A 26583-nucleotide genomic window follows, 5' to 3' on the forward strand; every position below is an offset into this window, starting at 1 on the left:
AGGTTTCAACGACCATTTTAATAATTAATGATTTAAATTGAGTTCGGAATTGGCAAAAAATTAACATAACTGCCTCGTTTTTACAGCAAAAATATTGTAGTCCACAAATCGATATATTTTTGTTACACATAACGAGGCACTTATATTATTTTTTTTTTGCTAATTTCGAACTCAATTTGGAGTATTAAAGGCTAAAATGGCCCCTAAAACCTAAACTGAAACACGCAAATTGACGAAAAAGTTGAATTGGATTGTAATTTACAATTTATAAGAACTTTTGGGCTGCAATTTGCAATTTTTTTTTTAAATGGCTGCAATTAATAAAATTTAAATGGCTGCAATTGGCAAAAATTCTTAAACTTAAGTTCATTTTGCTATTTTAGAAATGAATTAGATCAATTCACATATTTCGGAACCCATGTTGAAAAATAGATGTGGTTTGTGAATTGAAACCATTTACAAGTATTACAACCAGAAGTCGGTCACATAAAGACCTATGATGATGTTGGGTCAATGAAAGGAGGCGTAACCGCGTAAGTTACAAACGACTGATTAATACTCCGTAGTTTAAAAGCATATAGTGGACAATTCCACCCACCTATCTGCCCTCTAGGGGGTGTTGTAGGGTGTATAGGAAGCACCTTTGACTTGTTTTTATTTTGAGTTCGAAAAAGTCAATATTTGGCTAAAAGTGATGAATATTTGATCCATGCTTTAAGATCAATTTCGGAGATTTTAGGATCTGGTGTCGAAAACTCTCATGATGGTAGGTCATACATCCCAAGGTCATATAATGTTGATTGAAAGTCATGTATAACCAGCAGTTGGTCACATAAAGACCCATGGATGTGGTGGTTTTAAGTTATTATTAAAGGGAGACATGCACATAAATGGCTTATTGATAGTTTAAAGACGAAGTGGATGGTTCTAACCATCCAAATGGGCTCTCGAGTTGTTGTGGGATTTATGGAAAGAGCCCTAACTTCTCTTTTTTGCATGTCCGAAAAAGTAAAAATGTGTCTATAATAATTGAAGGCTACATTACAAAAAATTTGATTAATTTTGGAGGTTTTAGAATACAATGTAAAAAACTCCCAAGATTGTCGAGGATGTATTTCATGGTCATGTAATATTGTTAATTTGTAATCATATATGACCACTAGCCCGTCATATACACTCTTCGTGGACTTTTTTTTTTTTTTTTTTTTTTTTTTTGGGAAAAAAAAACTATGATTTTTTCATAATGATTAGAATCTAACCATACTTTATTTGATTGTTTTTTCTAAAACACTACCAAACCAAATAGGTAGAAGCGTATAATTTTTTTTATTAATTAAATCAGATTTAAGGGAATAAAGCCTAAAGTATGACGACTTGCAATTGAACTTGAGATGCATTTTAGGCAAATAAAGTGTTAAATCATAAGGAATCAGAATAATCGAATGTAAAACCAATTATCACTTTTCCTTTAAATAAATTGTTAAATGTCATAAAATATGTAATTGTTTTTGAATGCATAATCATGATGATCAAGTGCATATTTCTCATTATATCTTAAAGAAATGTATTGTCCTTCCTTGGCTTGTTTAAGATTTTTTACATGCATGTAATACAAAATAACGTCAAGGTTGATAGTGGGATGATTTTGATTGGCATGAACAACTTAACAGGTTGTAACCGTTTAAAAAAAAAAAAAAACAAACTAAATAGGTTGTAAAAAAAAAGTAATTCAACTTGAGAATGATTAAACCAAACTCGAATTAGATCATACAAATTAGTTCATATAAACTATTGTTTTGACTAAAAAAGAATTCATGATGAATAATTGGAGCAACTTTGTCTAATTAGTTTTTATGAACACTTGTTGAATTAAGTGATTTTCTTTGATTAAATAATTAATATAAAAATAAAGAATATCTCATATTTTGAAAAACTTTCCTTTTAACCATCTTCAACTATTTTACCATATGAACACTTTTTTTTTTTTTTTTTTTAACTAACTCATATTCTATTAATAAAACCCATAGAACTTGTTTCCTTAACTCCCATAAGACCATAATTGAATTACGCTTACAAGTTACGAGTAGTCAAATAACGTACATTATTAAAAAAATAAAAAATAAAAAATAAAAAACCATTATAATATTCCGTTTTGAGTAAGACACAACGACGCGGTGTATCAATGGACAAAAGGGAGGGAGGGGAGGCCATAACTAGGGTAACCATACACAAAGACATGGTAGTCTTGCCGCCATCAACTTACCAAATAGAGAGAACAAAACTAGTAGAAAAAAAAAGTAAACAAGTCAACTCATTCATTCATTCTTCATTCATTCCCACTTGCCACTTTGCTAGTAGCTGAAGCCTCCCCCAATTCACTCTTTCCCCTTCTTCTTTTTTCCACTCTCTCTCTCTCTTCCACATTTTTTCCCACTCACAATTTCCAATCTAAAAATCAAAAAATCCCCAGAATCTCTACTTTACCTGTATTTCCCAAACTCTGTTTCTTCTAAAGCTAAATTAAAATTCCTTTTCATCTTTTTTGCTTTTTTCTCACCATTCTTTTCTTTCTTTTTTTTTTTTTTTTTTTTTTTTGTGATGTTCTTTGCTACTCTTCTTTCAATTCATTCTCCATCTCTAATTTATTTTCTCTCTCTTTCTGTTTTCCCACCTATTTGATTTTATGGACTCTGCTGTTCTTGATAGCATTATTACCAGATTGCTTGATGTTAAGGGTAAACCTGGTAAACAGGTTCAGATTTCTGAGTCTGAGATCCGTCAACTTTGCTTATTTTCTAGGGAAATCTTTTTGAAACAGCCTAATCTTTTGGAAATTGAAGCTCCTGTTAAGATTTGTGGTAATTCTTCTTATTCCTTTTGTAGTTTATTCAATGTTAAGTTATGTTTGATTGTTATTTTTACTGGGTTTTTGGTGATTTGAAGTGGGTTTTTGTTGAATTTTATTGTTGAGTTGCAAATTTGTCATCTTGGAATGTTTTGTATATATAGGCTGTGTTACACGGCTACTCGGATCGTGTCGGTCACGGGTGTACGTCCAATTGTCCCTCGGCTATTTTTGTGAAATAATTTGTATGATTTTGGCCCACAAGTAGTGTCGAGGATTGGACATAGGTTGTTGAGGTGTAATAAAGAGTCCGAGTAACATAGTTTATAGAAAATGCACTAAAAACCCTGAAATAAGATAGTATTTGTATGGGCTTTGCATACAGTGATTACAAATTGACTGGTGTAATAAGGTCAAACTATAGAGAGACCTAGTATAGTGGTCCTTGTTTAGTTGATGTCTTCATATTCAAATGATTACTTAAGAGAAAGTTGGCTGCTGCTACAGGTGGAATGAGGTGGTTGTATTTGGTGAAATATAAATTCTAGTGTTTGGACCAACCATGTCAAATGCTAGTTCATTTGATGATTTGACCATGTAGTCTGAATTTATCATGTCATTACAACATTTGATGAATTTGACAATGAAGTCCGAGATTTTCAAGTTACTTTGTTGCTTTAATCAAATTTGTAATATGCTTGGTGCTGCTTATGCACTCTCAAGTCTCAACCAAAATTCAGCTTTGTAAAATGCAACTACCATCTTTTAGGTGCAGTAATTGATTAATAAAACTGTTCAATACTTTAGCGAGATATTTTGTTTGAGAAAATGGCTAGTAAATTGGATTTGAGAGTGTTAGATACTAGTATTGTTTATTACTGGTTTAGCTATTCCGGCCGTCATGCATTAAGCATGATTTTGTGTCATCCTCGAATGATTTTCTTTACTTGTGAGCTAAAGTGGGTTTGTCATGGTTAGCATTTCCCTCTGATATAGGTAATATGTGTTACATAGCCCAAAGCAAAGTAACTTTGTAGTTCTCTTGATTATTAATAGATATCTATGCTCATGTACCTGTACTTTAATGACTAATAGACTGGTTTAGTATGCCAAGTTTTTAATATGGTTTTGTAAGACATGTAACAAAGATAGGCTCATCTTTTTTATGGAAGGCTGTAATGAAAATTTTCGCTCTTGTAATCTCCTTGTTTATTTTTGGACTTTGGAGGCTGCATCTAAGTGGGACAAAATTAAATATTTTCTAAAACTAGTTTTAATAGTGCTCACGGAAGTGCATATGGTGTGTTTGTAGACGAAGAATAAGGTCCATAGTAGTATTATAAGTCTGATTTTAATAGCTTAGTAACCAATTATGCAAAATTTTCATTACTTGCAACTTATGTGCCTGGTTGCTATCTTTACATGTAGACCATAACACTTGAACAACGACTGTCTAGAGGGAATTAAGTGATTTTCATTGGGATTTTAACATTTCCTTGGTCCTTGTTAAACATAGTATCAAATCACTGGTTTTATAAACATGCCATTGCCAGGTTTTATCCCCTGAAATATGTCCTGATGGTAAGTAGAAATATGAATTGTGCCGAAGTTCAGAGAATGAGTGAAGTTTTTTGTTACTAATGCCTATGGGTCATTGATATGACTGCAGATTGGAGAAGTATTTTATTTTTTTATTTTTAACGTAGTAGAATGGCTTTGAAATGGGAAAACTTCATAATGTGAATGATTTCTGATACTATCTGCTGCAATTCCAAATATTTTTCTGATGGACCCTGTTTGCTCAGAAGGATGGATGAGTAGTTTCCTTTTGCTTCCTTGGAGGAAGTCTACTAGACCATCCAGAAAAGGAAAACAAACCAGGCAAATTAGCTATTACTGCAACACTATGACCTACTCACCAACTTGCTATTTTATTGGACAATTTAGTCTTGATTTTTGTCCCACAGCTTTGAGTAATAGACTAATAGCTTCCATTCCATCTGTCATTCTCTTGCCTAGGATAGGTTCTTACAAGTTACAAATTTCTTCTACGTTCCTGTGTGTAGGTTCTTACACAGTCTGGCCCTCTGACCTGCAAGGTTTCCTTCCATCTTATTTCTAGGTATGGCCCAACTCCCAAGTGGTTCAAGTGCATTCTATCTCCGACATATTTTTGATGTATTCTTTCTGGAAATCTTAATGCCTTGGTTGCCAGCAAGGTTACAACCTCAAAAATTAATTTGACAAAGTGGTGGTAGATGGATTTCACATAAAATCCCAACTTGTACATAAATTTAGCAGTGAACTCTATAAGCTGTGAAATCTGTTGGTCTGCTATTTTAATAGCAACTTTAGTTTGCTCATGACTTGCCTGCCTAGCGTGAAGTCATTAATCAAAGTAAAATTTCACCTTTCCGAGTTGCAAAACTTTTTTCTACTATTGATTTGATGTGCTGTACCATCATTCTTACTGAGACTTGTGGTATCTGAGGCAGATGAATTTTGATATTTGACAACAAGGGACTGTTAGGTGCACTCAGTGTCTCCCTTGGAAGCTATACAATGCTAGACATGCATTACATACTGGGTGGCCATAGCTTTGATATTGTATATGAAACTGACAAGGGGAACTAACTAGTTGTCATTGGTGAGATGCAAATACTAAAGTGGAGATTTAGACATAAGTCCAAGAAATGAAACTTTAATTGTAACATAATACTTGTGCAATATGTTATTTATCTTTTGGACTTTGAACCTATGGTAGACCAATAGAAGTTTGATAAGTTAATGATTGAGGTTCTGAGAAGGGAAGTAACTAGTAAATCTTCTTGGTATTCTATTGTCAAGTTAATTTTTAATGAGGGATAGGGTTGATGTGCCTGAGTGCTATTTTCCAGAATATAGATTATCTTTTTGGCTAATTCATTATTGTGATTGGGTATTTTTCATCTTAGAGTCACTAATTGTGCTTGGAAATCAAGGTTATCTATTTCACACCAGCATGGACTGTTATTTATTCTGATATGTGATATGTATTCCCATGGTTTTAATAATTGATTCAAATCATTCGATGCATTTTCTGGTACATATTATCTCTTAATGTTAAACTGATATTTTCTGAGTCATAAAGGACTATTACTTATCAATATTGATACAGAGCAAAACAAACTGGTATGAGTATATGACCAATGTAAATATCCTGCCGTGTCAATCACAACCTTTTCTGTCAAACTGCAATGTAGTAACTATGTGTTTATGTCATCTCTTATTTCCTAAAGTATGATGCATGCTTCATGAAGTTGTATGCTGGGTTGGATGATAATAGGGCCTCTATGATTTTGCTAAAATATCCCCAAGCTATGTTTTTGCTAACTATTATTAGAAACAAGATACTTCTTATTAAGCTTCTATCAATTTTGAAAGCAATTTCCTAATGTTACATCTTTCATGTGTGCAGGAGACATTCATGGGCAGTATTCTGATCTCCTGAGGCTGTTTGAATATGGTGGATTACCTCCAAAATCCAATTACTTGTTCCTGGGTGATTATGTTGATCGCGGGAAGCAGAGTTTGGAAACAATATGTCTTCTCCTTGCTTATAAGATAAAATATCCTGAGAATTTTTTTCTTTTGAGGGGCAACCATGAATGTGCCTCTGTAAATCGTATATATGGATTTTATGATGAGTGTAAACGAAGGTTTAATGTCAGACTCTGGAAAGTCTTTACAGATGCCTTTAACTGCCTACCCGTGGCAGCTCTTATTGATGAAAGGATATTGTGCATGCATGGGGGGATTTCCCCTGACTTGCATAATTTGGACCAAATACGTAATCTACTCCGTCCAACTGATGTTCCAGAAAGTGGTTTGTTGTGTGATCTCCTTTGGTCTGACCCTTGTAATGATATCCAGGGCTGGGGAATGAATGATAGAGGGGTCTCCTATACTTTCGGTCCTGATAAAGTAACTGAGACTCTTAAAAAGCTGGACCTTGATCTAATCTGTCGTGCACACCAGGTTAATATATTCTTAACACATCATATGCCTTTAAAACATGTACATCAAATTTAATTGCTCATAATATTCATATATCTAATGTGCAGGTTGTTGAGGATGGATACGAGTTCTTTGCTAATAGGCAACTTGTTACTATATTTTCAGCACCTAATTACTGTGGTGAGTTTGACAATGCTGGAGCGATGATGAGTGTAGACGAAACTTTAATGTGTTCTTTCCAAATACTAAAGCCTGCAGAAAAGAGGCCAAAATTTGGCTTTGGCGGCAGCACTACCACTGTCAAGACAGGGACTCCTGCTAAGGTGAAGGTATGCTTTTACTTCTTTTTTCAAAAAACTGCAACACTATGATTTTCACATTTGTCAATTTTGCACAGTAATGACTTTATTATGTATTGGTTCAAGTTACAAAAAAATTGATGAAAATATATAGTAAAGCTAACTAACAACTTTTTACATAGTACTTTATAACATTAGCTTTCAATAAATTAGCAAAAATGTGTTCAAATCAAGTATCTGAATAGTGCAAAGTCATGTGTTGCAATTATTTAGTATTGAAGCAAGTATTTCTTGTTAAAAATGCATGCTATCACGGGGCTGCAGTGTTACATAACCATTGTCCATCTTCACTTCGGCCTTTTTTTGGCACTTGACTAATGGCTAGTTATTAATTGCTTTTGCCTTTAGTTAGTTTGATGTGATCTTACAACCAAAATTTATGTTGGGTATGTGACTTATCATTTGGCTGAAAAACATGCTCAAGCTTTTTAACTTGTATTTCCTCATATTAATTCACTGAGCCAAATAAAGGCATATATCGACTTTGGTAAACTTCTATAAATAGGGGCAAGACAACTAGTAAAAACTGCGACTATTAGTTGGTTAACAAGTCAAGTGAAGCAGCCAAATAACAACATAAACACAACTCCTGTTTTTCTACTGGTACTCCATTTTTTTTTATATACATTACTACTGCAAAATCCTCAAGTCAAAAACTAAAGGATGCTATCTCTTTCCAATCTTTAATGCTTAGCTCCATACTAAATTATACTTCATGTTTCTATGCGCATCATGTTAAAGGTGTCTTTGGTAAATGAACGAGTGTACATGAATTATTCTATTTGCATGCTGTACATATTGCTTTGCACATTATGTTAAAGGTATCTTTGGTGATGACTGATGACCGTTCTCGGATTATTCTATTAGCAGTCTTTCTTTGGAGGAAGAGTATAAAAGAAATGAGCATCTTTGACGAAGTCACTTATAGAAAGTTTCCATTCATGGGAAGAGCATAAAATAATCAACGCGTTTACTGACAATTATAGAAGTTCAGCAACAGGCCCCTCGACGCCTTACCATGTCTAAGTATAACTGAGCGCCTGCAACGAGTCAGCTGTTTGAAGACAGTGACCCTCATATCATTTGCTAATACATTATCCAGTTTACCGCCAAATGCGATGTCGTGATAGAGTTATGTATTAATAGTTGAACAGTACAATACATAATGGAGCTGTCAACTGGACTAAGCATATACTAATTAGGCAATTACCAAGTAATCATTGTTTATCATGTATTATAGATGTTAATGTCTTGTCATTTTTGATAATTTGACGAAATGTTTATAAAGTGTATGCCTAATTATGTTGTTGGTGATCGTGTAGAGCACCAAAATGTGATATGAGACTGAGTTTGAAGTTGGTCTTGATGATTTGTTTGGTGGGAGTTTCCAGCTGTTTGTGTGTGGGTCTTTATCATGGAAGTTCAACTCTAGCTAAGTTATTTTTTTTTTTTTTTTTTTTTTTGATAAGAGCTAAATTAATTATTTTGATAATGTGTTTAAGTAAGTAAGATGATAGATCAACTACATATGATGGACAACCACTATGTAGTTTAGTGTGTTGATTATAAAATTTGATTAGTTAAATTATTTGGTGGTTGATGACGTGCTATTAAATTTTGGATTTTTTTTTTTTTTTTAAAAACAAAATTTATACTCCATAGAAGATTTGATTTTATTGTTATCGGATGGGGGTGTTAACAAGTTAAGTTGAGAACTTGAGATCGATCGTGCCTTTCTTTGCTTTTATTGTTATCGGAAAGGGTGTTAACAAGTTCATGAGTTGAGATCAATCGTGCCTTTCTTTGCTCGGCTTGAAGCTCATTGAGCTAGAGAAATCGAGCTTGACTAGGGCTTAGCTCAGGGCCCGATCAACAAATGTTCCATCTAGTGTCAAACTTGTTTTTATCAAATTATTTTAATGATGACTAAATCCCTTAAATAAAGTGTAAATATATCTAATCCTTAAGGCTCAAATGTTAAGAGATAGGAGTAATTTTTGGTTACAAATGATTTTATACCCAAAAAAAAAAAGAAAAGATCGAGCTTTTGAGTCGATAATAATCTTGTTGAAATTTTGAGTTGAACACGAGTCGAGCTTCGACCTAGTTATACTAAAATTTCTAAAATTACTTGGACCTAGTTAAGTACATTATTGAAAAGTTATCTAGAATCACTTTTCAATTATTATATCTAAAATTTGAGGCAAATTTACTCAATTGTAAAAAAATAATTCAACTTCGTATTTTAGATCGAATCTAAACTACCAATTTTTTATTCATATTCATTTTGGTGGGAAATTAAATTGTACAGGTTACTATTTCAAAACCGAATTTATTTCTTGATTTAATTTGATTAAATGACTCAAACCCAAATCGATAATTGGATATAAATACGAGGAAGCCCCAATTAATCAATTTGATAAATAAAATTTGTTTATCAAATGACAAAATGGTAAATAAAACAACATAAATGCCCAGTCATCATGACATTTTCGTAAATATATCAACAATAGTGGGTTCCAAATTTACTAAAAAGTTGTTGATTTATTTACAATTTTGCCATTTGATAAACAAATTTTGTTTATCATATTGATAAACTTGGATTTTCTTTACCTACTTTTTCTCTATTTGTATATTTCTACAATTCTACATCGACTACATGGACTACATCATACATTCACTACAAGTTACGTGGAAGATGACAATTTAGGGGTTATGATGTAGTCCCCTACACTTGTAATTAAAATCCGCAAGTAGTTTTTTTGCGTACTGATCTGACTAAAAGAAAGCATCAATTGAATTACCAAAATTTGATCTATTGGTATGCTAATCAACCCATTGACATTTTATTATCTTAATTTAACTTTTGAGCTGATAGTGTACATGTAACCAATAGAAACAAAGCATTAGCAAAGGGAGCAAATTGTAAGCTAGTCAACCCGTTGACATTCTTTTTTTAATTCTATTTTGTAATTGCTAATTTAGACATCTAATAATAAAAAAGTAAATCCAACGATAGAAACAAAACCATCTTTTGGAAGCTAAGCAAACTTTGTGCTAGTAAACCCGTTGACATTATTCCCCTACTTTGTACATTATTTTTTTGTGTGTTTGAGGAAATAATCTACATGCATAGTTCCACGTCAGCGCATTGACTTTCTTTTTATTTACATTTTAATATTTTAGATATTTTCTTCCAATGGATTATGCATCTAGATTCGTAGAACATAATAACATATACCGCCTCTATATTAACAATTATTACTTGAACACCCCGTCCGGGCCCTAAAATACTCATTTTTTACATTAGGAATGAATTTGTAAGGAGGGGACTTTTTAATATTTATTTTTTTCTTACCTTTTAAAAAAAAAGTTATTATTTGAACACAGTACATGTTAAGGTCATTTTTTAAAAAGAGTATTGATGTGGATAAATTAAAGGAAGTCAAACTAGTGGAGTATATAGGAAGTATGTAGTAAAAAACAAGTTAAGTTTTTCCATTTACCCAAAAAAAAAAAAACCGCTAAGTTCAACAAAAAATAATGTTTAGTAAAAATTGCTCCTAGTTAGGGCTGTCAAAAGGTGACACGACACGAAAACCCGACACGAACCCGATACGAAATAAGCGGGTTTGGGTCAAGTATTCTCGGCCCGTTTACATAATTGGGTCGACACGAAATTAAACGGGTTAGGTTTGGGTTGAAATTTTCTACCCGAAACCGACACGCGTAACCCAATTATATAAATGGGTTGAACGACAACCCGCTAACCCGAACCCGACACGCTTAACCTATTAATAAAGTAGTAACAAAAACCGAAAATTTTGTTCTAAACTTGTAATTTTGTAAATTGCCTTGGCACCATGTATACATTTAGGTAATTTTTGGCAGTTAATTTGGCGGATAAAATAAATTTCAACTTTTGTAAATTAAAATTTGGCTGTTAATTTGGGACAATTCTTATGTATGGTTGTGCTGCTAAAGCAACCAACTTTAAATTCTTGTAGTACTTTTGCTATAATTACTAATTTTAACTTCTTATAGTATATTAATGAATTAATGATGTATGTCTTTTTAATTTTTATATTGAATATTATAGTTTATTACATACTATATGGGTAAAAGGTTACACGGGTAACCCGTTTAATAAGCGGGTTAGGTTTGGGTCAAGGGTTTTCAACCCGTTTAATAAATGGGTTAGGTTTGGGTCAAGGGTTTTTCAACCCGTTTAACATCGACACGAACACAAACCCGACACGATACGACCCGTTTGACAGCCCTACTCCTAGTTTTTATCAGTAAAAATAAAATTTTTAAGATGTTATGTAAAAATATTTTAATTTTAGGTCTTGTTCTCTTCACCTTTCAAAAATAATACTACCTCCGTTTTTTATTATTTAATATGTTTTGATTTTAGCACTATTCACATTCTTCACTTTGACCGTGTTTCGTAATTTACTTCGTACATGTAATGAAAAATATAGTGATGTGGGATTGTTAGAATCGTCACGATATATATTTTTTAAATATCAACTTTTCATAATCTTTGCTTATCGAAAATTAAAAATATTATGGTTGAATTTGTGCATTGACACACGTGACAAAAGAAACGTGTCAACTAAAAAGAAACGGAGGAAGTACTTAGTAAAAATAAGTTCAATTCAGTAAAAAAAAAAAAGTTCTTTGTTAAAATAAGTTCAATTTAGTAAAAAAATTATTTTTAATCAATTAAAAAATCGGTTCAAATCATTTTTTTTTTTTTTTTGTAATTTGTGAAAATTAGTAACTTTAAAATACAAATAAATAGAGAGACAATAAAAATATGTTTTAATCAGTTAAAATTAATAGAATGATCTTTTTGAATATTTCATTTGATAAATGGGCTTTGTTGTAGAGTGAGTAATACATAATGTAAAAGTGTAAAACAATAAAAAGTCAATTATTCTTAAATTTCATCCAGTTTTTTATTGGCATGAGTCACGTATGCAAATGCAAAACTTCAATAATCAATATATTTAATTTTAAATCATCATCAAAATTCTAAAAAAAATAAATATTGATAAAGTATAAATTAATATGAAATGTACAAGATCTCACTTCATCGTATTTTTCACAAGCACAACTTATATAAAAATAGTCAATGTAAAACAAGTGAATGATAAAGTCAAAATGTGTCAATTAAAAAAACAGAGATAATAAACAACCTTTAAACACGAAGTACGTATATATTTTAAGATTAGAGATCTTTATTGGGAGAAATAATTCCCAAATTCAAATTATATCCGTTCGTATTATAAAGAATAATATAAATGCTTTAAGGTTATTATGTCGAATTATTGATCTTTAAGGTTTAATATAAGTTCTTATAGTATTAACGCTAAATTTCTTTTAATATAATTCCTTATAGTATTAACTAACCAAAGACATTCATGCCAATTCCAATATTCTAACTGTACGGCTGGTCCGTATGTATAACCGTATTCGTCCTTAAAAGAAACATAGGTGAGCCGTACGGTGTATGCGTAGTTGAAAAGGAACCAAACATTATACGGTCCTTTCCTTAAAATTTAATTAACTAATATTTCTTTTAATAATAATAGACTTTGGTTGATATTGTGCCAATTTGATTTGGTTGGAATATGTATTTAAGTCTTGGTCCTGTTATTTTTTCGATGATTTTTCAATGGTTTAGACGTTTAGCCAGTTGATGCTCCAAGTAAAATTCTACGGAGTATTTGCAAAATGTTATCATTAATTTGTGTCCGTACTAATGAACGAGGAAGCTTATTTTTAGTAATTGCATTGAATTTCCTTCGTGTCTTATTAATTGTTTTGTTTTCGAAATGTGCACGTAAACTCTTTACTATAACTTGTAATAACATTAATTCTCTATAAATAAAATTATAAAAAAAAAATTATTTTAAAAAAAATATATATACATTAAGATTTAAGACAAATCGAATACGATGTCAGGTATCAACTATTTTTCAGTACAGATCAACAAACATAATAGTTAATTTCTCTAATTATCAACGAGTAAAGAGTTTTTGAAAATATATATTGATCGAGACGATTCTATCAATATATATTGATTTTTTTATATTTTATAATATTTATAAATTAAGATAGATAACTAAAGTATAAATAGTATCAATTTTATTTTAAAAAAAATAGTATCAATTGTATAATTGCATATGCATAATTTAATTTCATGTAATTGTATGATTGTGTACTTGATTCCTTCAAACAATAGACAGTTGTGTTTCAAATGTCATGAAGGAGACATTAATCTTAAAATTTTGTAAAAACATGGCATTGCATGTAATTATTAAGATCCATTTATTTTTATACATATTGTAAGAGTATATTCTTAAAAGATTACGGAGAGGATTCCAATCCGGAAGAATGTGTAAACATGATTTCCATATAAATACTCGTCTTTGTTCCCTCCATTTTCCTTCACAAAAACAAATATTCTCTTCTACTTGAGCTTCTTCCTTCATAACGCACTGGTTGGTGAATTTAACTCTAGCTCTTTTATATTTTTGTCCAATTTAATACATACCATACATTTCTTCCGTATTGAATGTTATAATATATAGTTTAGGGTTTGTATTAGTCGATTGTTGGAATTGAACAATAGTAGTTAGATATAGGTAGTCGATATATAATGATTTATGGCTTAACTTGCATAATGCATATGTTTAGACTCTTACATGCCTAAAGTGTAGCATGTGTACTGTATGACCAGTAAAGTTTAATATAAATACAATATTCTAAAATAATATTATACTTTATTCTTTCAAAAAAAAAAAATGTTCTTTAATTAAAATATTGAAATAATATAGTACATTCATTGCAAAATTTCTAAATTAATATATCCTTTTCGATGTTTCAAGCTTTAATAATTTTATTACAAAAATTAAGTATTCATTCAGGTTTTTAATACACAAATATGATTGTTTTACCTTGCAGGGCGTAGATGAAGGTAGAAAGATAAAATAAGAAAAGAAAAATTGAAAAAAAGAAGAAAAGAAGAAAAGAAAAAGAGAGCATATCATGGCGAAGGGACAACAATTAGAAGTGCTAAATGCACTTGACGTTGCAAAGACGCAATGGTACCACTTCACAGCAATTGTGATTGCTGGTATGGGATTCTTTACAGATGCATATGACCTGTTTTGCATCTCTTTGTTGACCAAGCTTCTTGGTCGTATTTACTATGACACTCCGGGATCTGGTAAGCCAGGAGCATTGCCTATCAATGTCTCTGCTGCTGTTAGTGGAGTTGCTCTTTGTGGTACCCTAGCTGGCCAACTCTTCTTCGGTTGGCTCGGAGACAAGATGGGGAGGAAGAAGGTGTATGGTATCACCTTGGTTATGATGGTTGCAATGTCTATTGCCTCTGGTCTCTCCTTTGGGAGCTCTGCCAAGGGTGTTATGACAACACTTTGCTTCTTTCGCTTCTGGCTTGGATTTGGTGTTGGAGGAGATTACCCTCTATCTGCAACAATCATGTCTGAGTATGCTAACAAGAAGACTCGTGGAAGTTTCATCGCTGCTGTCTTTGCTATGCAAGGCATGGGTATCTTGGCCGGTGGTATTGTCTCTCTAATTGTTTCATCCGCATTTGAGGCCAAATTCAAGCCTCCCCCATTCAAAGTCAACGCTATTGCCTCCCTCCCACCAGAGAGCGACTACATTTGGCGTATTGTCTTGATGTTCGGGGCCATACCTGCTGCCACAACATACTATTGGCGTATGCAGATGCCTGAGACTGCCAGGTACACCGCTCTTGTGGCTAAGGATGCTAAGCAAGCAGCTTCAGACATGTCCAAAGTCCTAAAGGTTCAGATTGATGCAGAGGAGGAAAAGGTTGACAAAATAGCAAAGAGTGAGAGGAACCAATTTGGGTTGTTCACTAAAGAATTTGCTAGACAATACGGTGTTCGCCTTCTAGGAACCACCAGTACATGGTTCTTACTCGACATTGCATTTTACAGTCAAAACCTTTTCCAAAAAGATCTTTTTAGCTCCATCGGTTGGATCCCACCAGCAGCAGATATGAATGCAATCAGGGAGGTGTATATGGTAGCAAGAGCTCAAACATTGATCGCCCTATGTGGAACCGTCCCCGGCTATTGGTTCACTGTCGCTTTCATAGACGTCATTGGACGTTGGTGGATTCAGATGATGGGATTCTTTTTCATGACTGTTTTCATGTTTGCCATTGCCTTCCCCTACAAATATTGGCAACAAAAGGAGAACCGTATCGGGTTCATTATTATGTATGGGCTAACCTTCTTCTTTGCCAACTTTGGTCCTAATGCCACAACCTTCGTGGTTCCCGCAGAAGTCTTCCCGGCTAGGTTGAGATCTACTTGCCATGGTATATCTGCAGCAACTGGAAAAGCCGGGGCTATAGTAGGAGCCTTTGGATTTGTGTACGCCTCGCAAGAAAAGGATCCGGCTAAGAGAGATCATGGTTATCCCGCCGGTATTGGGAAGAGTAAGTCTCTTATCGTGCTCGGTGTCATCAACTTTATTGGTATGCTTTGCACTTTAATGGTTCCCGAATCTAAGGGTAAGTCACTTGAAGAATTAGCTGGCGAGGTTGAGGTCGATGACGACCGCAGAGGATCCGCTTGATTAACATTGCGGTGAATTGGAGCTGTTGCCTACTTCTTAATTATCAGTTGTTCGGCTCCAATATTTCTCTTGTTTGCTACTTCAGTTGCTTTAATTTGTTGATTGTATTGAGCTACAATGTTGATTTGGGCAATTGGGCTCAAATATTTTATGCTATTTTTTTTGTTGTTATTGTATTAATTTATTTGATTTACTATCAAAACGTGGCTTATGAATTTAATGAAATTTGAACTAAACTTTTAAAACTCTCTGTCCACTCTTTTAAAATTATTCCACACCTTTCTAGCTATATCTTCGCTTCAAGGCGAGTCAAGGATAATTCATATGCTTACTTTCACAAAGTCGAAAGAATGCTTTGAATTCCCGAATTCAAGTTAGTTTCTTTAGTCGATTCATTTCAAAATATATTACCTCTATTATATAAGCTAATGAAGAGATATCCTTGTCCACTTAAAATGCCCTTAATTTTTACTACCTTCGATTTTGTTTTTTAGTTGTAACTTTCGAATATTTTATATCTTACAAATAATACTCCAAAGTTGCAACTAATAAAAATCAGAAGTAGTTTATATGTATCAGTTTTAGTGTTATTATTACTTCTTGTCTTCAATTTATAATACTTACAAGTTACAACAAGCTTTTTTTACATACGTTATTTAAGAAAAGTGGATTTCACATGATTAAACACACTTAAAATAAGGTTGAGAGATATTGTTATGAGTATAATTAAGAGTGTCATGAGCTTTTTTTTAAAAAAAAGATGAAAATACAATTTTTACAGAAAAAAAAAGTTTATAATCATAGTGTGTTGCTAGTGTTGTGACAATTTCATTTTAGAGATGTGTTATAAGCATTAAAAAATGAAGGAAATGTATAACTACAAATTAGTGTGTAGCCCGGGCCAGACGTTGCGCCAGGTTACTACTTTAAAACATAATGTTGTAACAAAAAAGAAAAAAAAAAACTTAACATTGTCTTAATATTATTGAAGCTATTCCTTTTTATTAATTTTCTCTAGGCTATATATAAATTAAATTTTTTTATCCTTATTATGTGCTTACTTAAACATATACTATTAATTTATGTTTATACACTAAGCTAGGTAAAAAAAGGAAATTGGCACTGGTTTGAACCGGTGCCAATGTGGGGGGTGCCATTTAGTGGATAAAAGGCCACCGGTTCAAACCGGTGGTAAAAATCGAAATTGGCACCGGTTAACAGGTGCCATAAAATCCCACAAAAAATTATTTCAAAATTTTTGGCACCGGTTAACCGGTGCCAAAAAATCCCAAAAAATGTATTTTTTTTTATTCACTAAAAAATTATATTAACTAAAAATCTAAAATAAAGAAGAACAACAAAATATAAATCAACTATCATTCAATATAATCGAAAATTTACAGTATATAATAAAAAAAAAATTACAATTTAGATCTATAAAATTGATCAATTACAACATATAAATCAAAAAACAAAATACTACAAAATAAATCAAGAAAAATATTACATAAAAATCAATACTCTAAATCAATACTCTTGATTCTTGATTCTTCGATTATGTGCACTATTTTAGGCTTGCAAAGCAATAGTATACCTGCATGAATCGATTAAATTGAATTAAATTAGCCGTGGAAAAAAAAACCAGAAAAAAATCGAATCGAATAACAAAAAAACCCTGAAAAAAAAAATCGAATTTAAACTGAATTAGCTGTGAAAAAAAAAATTAGAAAAAAAATCGAATCGAATAACGAAAAAAACCCAGAAAAAAACAAAATCGAATTTGAATTGAATTAGTTGCGAAAAAAAAACCAGAAAATAAAAAATTGAATCAAATAAAAAAAACCAAGAAAAAAACAAAATCGAATTAAAAACAAAAAAAAAAATAAAAAAAAATTGAAAATCAGTTAAAAACCCAGAAAAAATCAAATTTAAATTGATTAAAATAACAAAAAAAACCGATTAAAATAAGTTTAAAATCCCAGAAAATAAAAAAAATAAGAATTAAAATAAGTTAAAACATCGATTAAAACAAACCAAAAAATAGAAAATCAGTTAAAAACCCATAAAATAAAAAAAAGAATTAAAATCGATTAAAATTAAAAAAATCGATTAAAATAAAAAAAGTCAAATTAAAATCGATTAAACTAAAAAATCAAAAATCGATTAAACCCTATCTTGCTCATGCGTGCGTTCTTGGTGGATTAAACCAAAAAAAATTCGAAGAAACCCAGAAAAATCAATTAACATAAAGCCCAGAAAATCAATTAACCAGAAAATATTTCGAATTCAAATAAAATTAAATTAAACCCAAAATTTTCGTAAATCAATTAAACGCAAAACATTTCGAAAATCAATTAACCCCAGAAAAAACCAATAAAAATCACAAAAACCGAAATTTCGAACAATATTACAACAATAAAACCCATAAAAACAAGGCATTTAATACTAACCTCAAATAATCTAACCCAAAAATCAGAGAAAAGGATAACGAGAGAAAGAGGAGATGAAAGATTGAAAGAGAAAGAGATTCATAGATCAGAGAAATAGAACGAGAGAAAGAGGAGATGAGAATGAAAAATCAGAGAAAGATAGATGAAAGAGAAAGGGATGAGAGAGAGAGTGAGAAGCGGCGAAATAAGGGTGGAGAATGAAATAGGGTTTGAGACTTTGAGTGGAGAGCGTTTTTTTTTTATTAAAGGCTTGGAACCGGTTCAAACGGTGGGCTTTATATTTTTGCCACCGGTTTGAATTAAACCGGTGCCTTTTTTCCTGGTTCATAAACCCGCCAATTTTTTAGCCCATTTGTCATCGGTTTGGACTGAACCGGTGGCAATAAAGGGGTGCCTTTTTAATTTTTTCTACTAGTGATATCAATGAGGAGACAATAAGGAATTAGCCAACTTTTTGCGGAATTATAAAAACTAAGCTAAAGGAGCTCAAAGTCACACAAAGAGATTTTAGCGTGGAAAACTTCTTGGCTCTAACAAGAAGAACAACCATGACCACTTGGGATTTTAGGAAAGATTCTTTACTAGAATATAATAAGGCAATCAACCTATTACAAGCTAAAGACTCTATCTCCAAGTAGTTCCTCTACAAACTTGGAGTTTCCATCAGGACTACGTTCCTCAACCTACTGCTCTTTTCTTCTCACTCTTTCTCTACTGACTTCTCTAGCTAGAGTTCATTCAAACTCCCAATCCCCAATTACAACTCTTGAAAGAAATACTCTAATGAAATAAAATAAGAAGTTAACAACTTAAAGTAGAATGCGACTCTTGACTCTTATGAAAGTTAAGAAGGTAGAAAATAAGATTGAGCAAGGGTGAATTTTTTCAGAAAACAACTTAGGTATTTATAGAAAAACTTAGCTAGATTAAAACGCCGTAACTTCCTCCACGTGCTTACGCCACTACCGCTGCACATCAACGCCACTATGCTCCATCACTTCTAGTGCTTCAACCATGTCCTAAAACTCAGGGCACGTTGAGCCACTTAGAAGCAGTTTCTTCGTTTAGTGGAGGACTTAATCAATCACCAGTAGCGAAAGTTTAGGGAAACAATTGCATAATCTTTTTAAAGATATTTTTTTTTGAAATTAAAAATATATTTAATTGTATAAGGAATCAGAAAAAGTTATTTTTCAAAACAAACTTCCCTATAATTTAGCAATCTTTAAATTCTATCTTAAACCAGATTTTATACACATCCCACTAATCATCCAACTTCAAATTACTTTCATTTACATAAAATCTAAAATATAAAATACTTTAGACTTTGTATATCTTCTTAAAAAGCCTCTGCTCTGAGTCTTCATTATCTTGCTTCTACTCCGAAGCTTAATTATGTTCCTCCAAAGGAACACTGCAACTAGTCTTCTGCTTCTTTGAGCTCTTCTTCCTTTGTCTTGAATAGCTCTGCATCTTGACACTTCAAACTACACAACTTATTAAGACATTAGGCTAAACATAAGTTTGACTTGTGTCATCATCAAAACATCAAGGACAACAAACATGTTCGAAACTTGTGGGATATTTTTTTCTCATTAATAGTGACATGTATACTTTTTCAGTTATTCTCATTAATAGTGACATTCAAAATTAGTAATGTTTTATTTTTTCTTACCATTATAATATTAATTTTACTTTTTCCATTCAATTTGATTTTTATCTTGCCAATGCATATATATTTACAACCTTCATATCTATAATTAAAAGAAAACAATTTGTGTAAAAAAAAAAATCATAGAAAGAAAAATCTAATAAGATTTCAACATGACTATATTTTATTCAACGTATAAATCAACCAATAAAGGTGGTCAAATAAATGTGAATAGTGCAAATATTTTCAAATGTTTCTATCAAAAGCAAACAGAGGAAGTATATAGCATCTCTTATATGTACTTTGTATAAGTGAAGAGAAGCTTTAGACTTTTAGGTATTAAACTTTACTTTCCCAAAATTACCTTTGCTTGCCATTTTTTTTAAAATACAAAAATAATAATAATAATTATTATGACTTCATCAGTTGTTTTTCAATAACAATTTTATTTTTATAATTTTTTTTACTAATATATATCTTTTTCCTATCGATCAACAGTTTTTAAATTTAATGAATCCACTAATATTTACTCCCTCCATCCCTTAATTAGATTCCAACTAACTATTATACGAGGAATATAGAAATAGGAATCTAATAAAGAGATTAAGGGAGTATTGTTTCTTTTTTTTCGAATAAAAAGGAGAATAAAGCCTAATAGGTTTCTTATATTACGCACATACACGATAAATTTCTTAGCTTGTGCTCTGTACAGTAATGTATGCCCCAGAACTTTAGTGACTGATTAAGAAATTAAAAAATTATTCCCTTCGTTTTTTATTTAAGTGCCTCATTATTTTGACTATGGCACTATTCATAGGCATTGTTTTGACCAATGTTTGTGCTGTATAAGTAAGATAAAATATAATCAACGAAAAATTGCAAAAAATCACCTTTTATAACACCTTTTTTGTGAAAAAACACCTTATAAAATTTTCTTGTGAAAACACAATTAAAACCATTTTTTTTGTGCTAAGTAACACCTTAACCCTGTTTTAGGTGTTTGAATTGGTTTTCCGGCTTTGACTTTGCACGTGTAGGTCACGTGATCTCATAAAACCATATCCTTTAATTTTTTCTTTTTTCCCTCACCAACACCACCTCACGTCCTCACTACCACCCCCACCAACACCACCTCACGGCAACCACCAATTCACTACCACCCTCACCGCAACCACCAATTCACTGCCACCATCACCGCAACCACCAATGCACTACCACCCTCACCAACACCATCTCACCCAATAAAGCTACTCCCATGATAATTATTCCACCCCCGTTAATTTACCCGTATCCATCCAAAACCCAACCCCACCCGGCCATCTCCTCACCCCCTTCCTCCATTGAAGCCCAATAGAGCAAGCACGCGCGCGCGCGCACACACATATATATATAATCAAATTAAAGACCACATTGGTGTACATTTGCCCCTCGAAATTACTCCTAATTCCAACATTGGTGGACAAAACGAAGAACCCTAATTTATGAAAATTCGAAAACCCAACATAATTTACAAGAATTTTAATAATTACAACACCTTACCTTACTTGAAATTAGGTTAATTGAAGCTATTCACGCTTAAAAATGGAGTTTCTTTTGTCAATGGTGAGTAATTGGGACTTTGTTGGAGAAGAGAAGGGAGGAGAGAGAAAGTTGAATTGGAGAAATAGAGGGTAAATTGGGGGAAAAAAGGGGGGGAGGGGGGAACTCATCGGAACAGTGCTTCTTACGTGTAGGTCAATGCCTGAAAACCAAGTCAAAGGATGAAAAACAGGGTAAGGAGTTAATTCGCCAAAAAAAAAAAGGTGGTATTAGATGTGCTTTTACAAAATAAAAATAAAATTTTGAGGTATTTTTTTTTTTTTTTTTTTTTTTTTACGAACAATAAAAGGTGATTTTTTGCAATTTTTCCTATAATCAATAAGTAAATGTTAAATTAGAATAGTCTCAAAGAATATACGTATAATTTTCAAATATCAATTTTTTATAATTTATACTTGTTATAATTTAAGATATCATTAGTCAAAGTACATTGTACGTTGACAAGTATGTCAGTTAAAGTGAAACACTTAAATAAAAACAAAGGAGTATTCCGTACTATTTGAACAAAAGATACCATCATTGAACTTATCAATCATTTGGTTGGATAGTTGTGTTCTAATTGTCATACAACTATACAAGAGACATTGTGGAAATTTTCATTCACAAACACAAACATGCATAAACAAATATTTGACTTATTGAGAGTAGAGTATATGCGTATAAGATTACGGAGTAGATTCCGGAGAATGTGTAAACATGTTTTACATTTAAATACTCGTATTTAATCGCTCCAATTTCCTCACTAATCAATTACTACTCTCTTCTACCTTAGCTTAGCTTCTTCCTCCTCTCGACGTGGGTTAGTAAGTTTCTCTCTTTCTCTTGTCCATTATTACGTATTGTGGATGTTACATTATCAACACTTTAATTCTATTATTCTTTATTTTAAATATACAAATCACCTTTTACTTCATATTTCATATTTTTTGTTACACTCATATTAGTATTGACATTAGTCATATACCATTATACTTGTATATACACTCTATATCTTATTACATTATTCACTTTTTTACACTCACTCTTTCAAGACCCCTTCTCTAGTTGCTTTAATTTGTGTGCAAACAATAACTGTTCAAAATTGTACGCAACAAAGATAAAATATACTCGTATATAATAACAAAGATGCATATATAATATGTGTGTTTGAATGTGCACATTTTAATTTTTGTTGGAGATGATATCTTTTTATTTCTGAAATAAGATCAAATGTGCACCATAACATCTGTTTCAAGTATATGCACATTATATTTGAATAAAGAATAGTTGCATATCAGCACTTTAATCCTTCTCCGTTTATATATATGATGTTATACACTGTTAAATTTAATAAATTTACAATACAGGGTTTTTAAAATATAAGGTCAATAACGAGTTAGAAGATAAGAGAACAAAAAGAGACACATCCATGGTGAAAGGACAACAATTAGAAGTGTTGAATGCACTAGATATAGCGAAAACGCAATGGTACCATTTCACGGCAATCGTGATTGCTGGTATGGGATTCTTTACAGATGCGTATGACTAATTTTGCATCTCCCTATTGACGAAGATTCTCGGTCGCATTTACTATGATGTACCCGGATCAAAAAAGCCAGGAGCTTTGCCTATCAATGTCTCTGCTGCTGTTAGTGGAGTTGCGCTTTGTGGAACTCTAGCTGGCCAACTCTTCTTCGGTTGGCTTGGAGACAAGATGGGGAGGAAGAAGGTGTACGGTATCACCTTGGTCATGATGGTTTGTATGTCCATTGCCTCTGGTCTTTCCTTTGGGAAAAGTGCTAAGGGTGTTATGACCACCCTTTGCTTTTTCCGTTTTTGGCTTGGGTTCGGTGTTGGAGGAGATTATCCTCTATCCGCCACCATCATGTCTGAATATGCTAACAAGAAGACTCGTGGAAGTTTCATTGCCGCTGTGTTTGCCATGCAAGGTATGGGTATCTTGGCCGGAGGGATTGTTTCCCTAATAGTTGCATCGGCGTTTGAGGCCAAATTCAAGCCCCCTGCTTTCAAAGTCAACCCTATCGCCTCCCTACCACCGGAGAGCGACTACATTTGGCGCATTGTCTTAATGTTTGGTGCCATACCTGCTGCCACAACATACTATTGGCGTATGCAGATGCCTGAGACTGCTAGGTACACTGCTCTTGTTGCTAAGGATGCTAAGCAAGCTGCTTCAGACATGTCCAAAGTCCTAAAAGGTACAGATAGATGCCGAGGAGGAAAAGGTTGACCAAATAGCAAAGAATGAAAGGAATCAATTTGGGTTGTTCACAAAAGAATTTGCTAGACAATACGGTCTTCGCCTTCTAGGAACCACTAGTACATGGTTCTTACTAGACATTGCATTTTACAGTCAAAACCTATTCCAAAAAGATCTTTTCACCTCCATAGGGTGGATCCCACCAGCAGCAGATATGAATGCTATCAGGGAGGTGTATATGGTAGCAAGAGCTCAAACCTTGATTGCTCTATGTGGAACCGTCCCTGGCTACTGGTTTACAGTCGCTTTCATAGACATAATTGGACGTTGGTGGATTCAAATGATGGGATTCTTTTTCATGACTGTTTTCATGTTTGCCATCGCCTTCCCCTACAAATATTGGCAACAAAAAGAGAACCGTATTGGGTTCATTATTATGTATGGGCTTACCTTCTTCTTTGCTAACTTTGGTCCTAATGCCACTACCTTTGTGGTGCCCGCAGAGGTCTTTCCAGCTAGGTTGAGGTCTACTTGCCATGGTATATCAGCAGCAACAGGAAAAGCTGGGGCCATAGTAGGTGCATTTGGCTTTGTGTATGCTTCACAAGAGAAAGATCCGGCTAAGAGAGATCATGGTTATCCAGCTGGCATTGGGAAGAGTAAGTCCCTTATCGTTTTGGGTGTAATTAACTTCATTGGCATGTTGTGCACTTTAATGGTTCCCGAATCTAAGGGTAAATCACTTGAAGAATTAGCAGGAGAGGTTGAGATCGATGAAATGGAAGATGGACGTAAGGGTTCTGCGTGATTAGATGTTAGTGGTATTATATTATTTGCTTTACAACCTGGTATAATTTAATTTTTTTTTTCTTGTATTGCCGTGTTTTAATTTTCTATTTCTTGTCAATGTTGAATTTTTTTTTTTTTTTTTTTGTTTTGGGTTCAAATATTTTTTTTGCTTTTATTTTCTAATTTGTTAAATTTTGTTCTTATTGTAGTAGTTGGTTGCAATGAAAATTCATATATCCTTTGGCTCCACTCTTTTATCCTTCTAAAATGTGGTACATCAACAATATCTTAATAATTTTGAATTACATAGTTGTGAAGGTTGTGCATTATGTAGCATGACATGGAGTTGTATAATTATCTTGTTAATTTCTAGTTTCTTCGATCAAATTGCACTGTGTGTGTACATGTGCGCGCGTGTGTCACGAAGCTTTTCATGAGGAAGTTGATCAAATTTCTCGATCTAACAAAAAGCTTGAACGAATAATCACTGCTCGCATTTAAAATTAAATGATTTATCAAACCCAACAAGAAAGTAAGAAACTCAACCTAATCTATCTTTCGTCGTTTTAATTCCATGGGTATCAAAATACTATTGTCAATGAGCTCTCTTTTCAAGACCTTGTTGCTACTTAAGTGAAGCAATTTTTTTTTCAATACTAACATTGTGCATCATGTATATAAATAGTATAAAAGTCAAATTTAAAATTGCATATACCCCGATCCTTATATGTAAGGATTAGTGTGACAGTCAATTTGGAATGAAGCATAATAGTATACTAAAGATTGGGAACTTCCAATGTCCCAAACAAACTCCCCAATGGCACACTATATATACACCCTGTAGGAGACGTGCGCATACCACAATGTCAAAAAAAAAAAAAAAAAAAAAAAAAAAAACTACTGTGTAATTTGTGTAACTTTTTTAATATTCTACCTATTTTTAGAACTATTCTCAATTACTTCGGGCAAAGTTTCCAATTTACAAGTTTAAGCAACTGATACCTCATAAAGTATTACGTATAAATAAAAATCTCTAAAGTTAGTTGATACTCCCTCCGTCCCATAATATAGTTCCTATTTTCCTAGTTTGGATAACCAAAATAATGTTTCTGTTTGTGTTTTTAATAGGTAAGATATGATTTTTGTGTTTTTAGACCCAGTGGCTAGACCTAATGGATCTGTGTCTGATTTTTTTAGACCCAGTGGGTCTAGGTGGGTCCATCTCCAAAATTCTGGGTCTCGGTCTTGGTGGACCTGCCACGTGGCACCATTCGATCTCAAACACTGGAAACATGCCACATCATCCACAATCAAAATTTTTAATGCTAATAAAAATAAAAATGGTTATTGTGTTTGAACTCATGACCAAGAATAATTAAGTTGAAAGTCTAACCATCTTAGCCAACTTTAAGTTATACAATTATTCTTATTATATTGTTTAATAAAACTATTATGCTTCATGTATATAGAAACTAGAATATTACAATATGATAATTATAACAACGATCTTGCTAACGAGCGCCTCGGGGCGTTAGATAAGGATAAATTATATTGGTTGAAATGGTATTAAGTTAGGAATTCATGACAAAATCACGCGTCGTTCAGTGTAATTAATGTCAATTTTACTCTAATATTTACACTTTAATTCTCTTATCTAACGCCCCGGGGGCGCTCATTAGCTTTTGCGCCTTATAACAATGATCCGAAACACCGCTCAGGCCACACATTAGTTAATGTAAAAAGTCAGTAGAGATAGCTTCTTAGAACATTTAATGTTTATTATAAGGAAAATTCTTATAATATTTTTTAATAAGTAGTTTTTCACACAATTTGAAATGTATATCATAGTTTTTTTTTAAATTTTTTTTTATAAATAATATAAAAATTAGTATTTTCCAATATATTATTAGTTACATTATTATTTAGAACTTTCATTTATTAGAGTAGTAATAAATATGTAATTCTATCTCAATTTTATATTGAAAAAGTGAATATTCTCATTTGAAGTACTCCCTCCTTTTTTAAGTGTTACACTTTGACCGGTA

General features: G+C 32.5%; 2 protein-coding genes and 1 pseudogene across 4 annotated transcripts; all 3 read left to right on the forward strand.

Moving 5' to 3' along the window:
- Nucleotides 1-2000: 2000 nt before the first annotated feature.
- Nucleotides 2001-8579, forward strand: LOC110693076 (serine/threonine-protein phosphatase PP1 isozyme 2-like). 3 transcript variants are annotated; one of them, XM_021870204.1, is made up of 4 exons: nt 2001-2858; nt 6303-6862; nt 6949-7170; nt 8068-8579. In XM_021870204.1, exons 1-4 carry the CDS (start codon nt 2684-2686, stop codon nt 8092-8094), a joined length of 984 nt encoding a protein of 327 aa, XP_021725896.1. In that variant the 5' UTR covers nt 2001-2683; the 3' UTR covers nt 8095-8579. The 3 variants fall into 3 exon arrangements, with proteins under 3 accessions (XP_021725896.1, XP_021725898.1, XP_021725897.1); XM_021870206.1 differs by having other exon boundaries at nt 2002-2858; nt 6949-7164; nt 8071-8579; XM_021870205.1 differs by having other exon boundaries at nt 2274-2858; nt 8071-8579.
- A 5083-nt stretch (nt 8580-13662) lies between these two features.
- LOC110693077 (probable inorganic phosphate transporter 1-3) lies at nt 13663-16108 on the forward strand. Its single transcript, XM_021870207.1, has 2 exons — nt 13663-13712; nt 14176-16108. The coding sequence occupies exon 2, from the start codon at nt 14260-14262 to the stop codon at nt 15847-15849; it is 1590 nt and encodes a 529-aa protein (XP_021725899.1). The 5' UTR covers nt 13663-13712; nt 14176-14259; the 3' UTR covers nt 15850-16108.
- Nucleotides 16109-22948: 6840 nt separating this feature from the next.
- Nucleotides 22949-25617, forward strand: LOC110693079 (annotated as a pseudogene).
- The last annotated feature ends 966 nt before the right edge of the window (nt 25618-26583 follow it).

This window comes from Chenopodium quinoa, unplaced genomic scaffold (genome assembly GCF_001683475.1).
Source record: "Chenopodium quinoa cultivar QQ74 unplaced genomic scaffold, ASM168347v1, whole genome shotgun sequence".
NCBI lineage: Eukaryota > Viridiplantae > Streptophyta > Magnoliopsida > Caryophyllales > Amaranthaceae > Chenopodium > Chenopodium quinoa.

Bases quoted from the DNA above. Each gene is read 5' to 3' on its own strand.
- LOC110693076 (XM_021870204.1), top strand. From the start codon at position 2,684: ATGGACTCTGCTGTTCTTGATAGCATTATTACCAGATTGCTTGATGTT. The intron at 2,859-6,302 runs GTAATTCTTCTT...TCATGTGTGCAG, and splicing joins AGCTCCTGTTAAGATTTGTG to GAGACATTCATGGGCAGTAT. The intron at 7,171-8,067 runs GTATGCTTTTAC...TTATTCTATTAG, and splicing joins GGACTCCTGCTAAGGTGAAG to CAGTCTTTCTTTGGAGGAAG.
- LOC110693077 (XM_021870207.1), top strand. From the start codon at position 14,260: ATGGCGAAGGGACAACAATTAGAAGTGCTAAATGCACTTGACGTTGCA.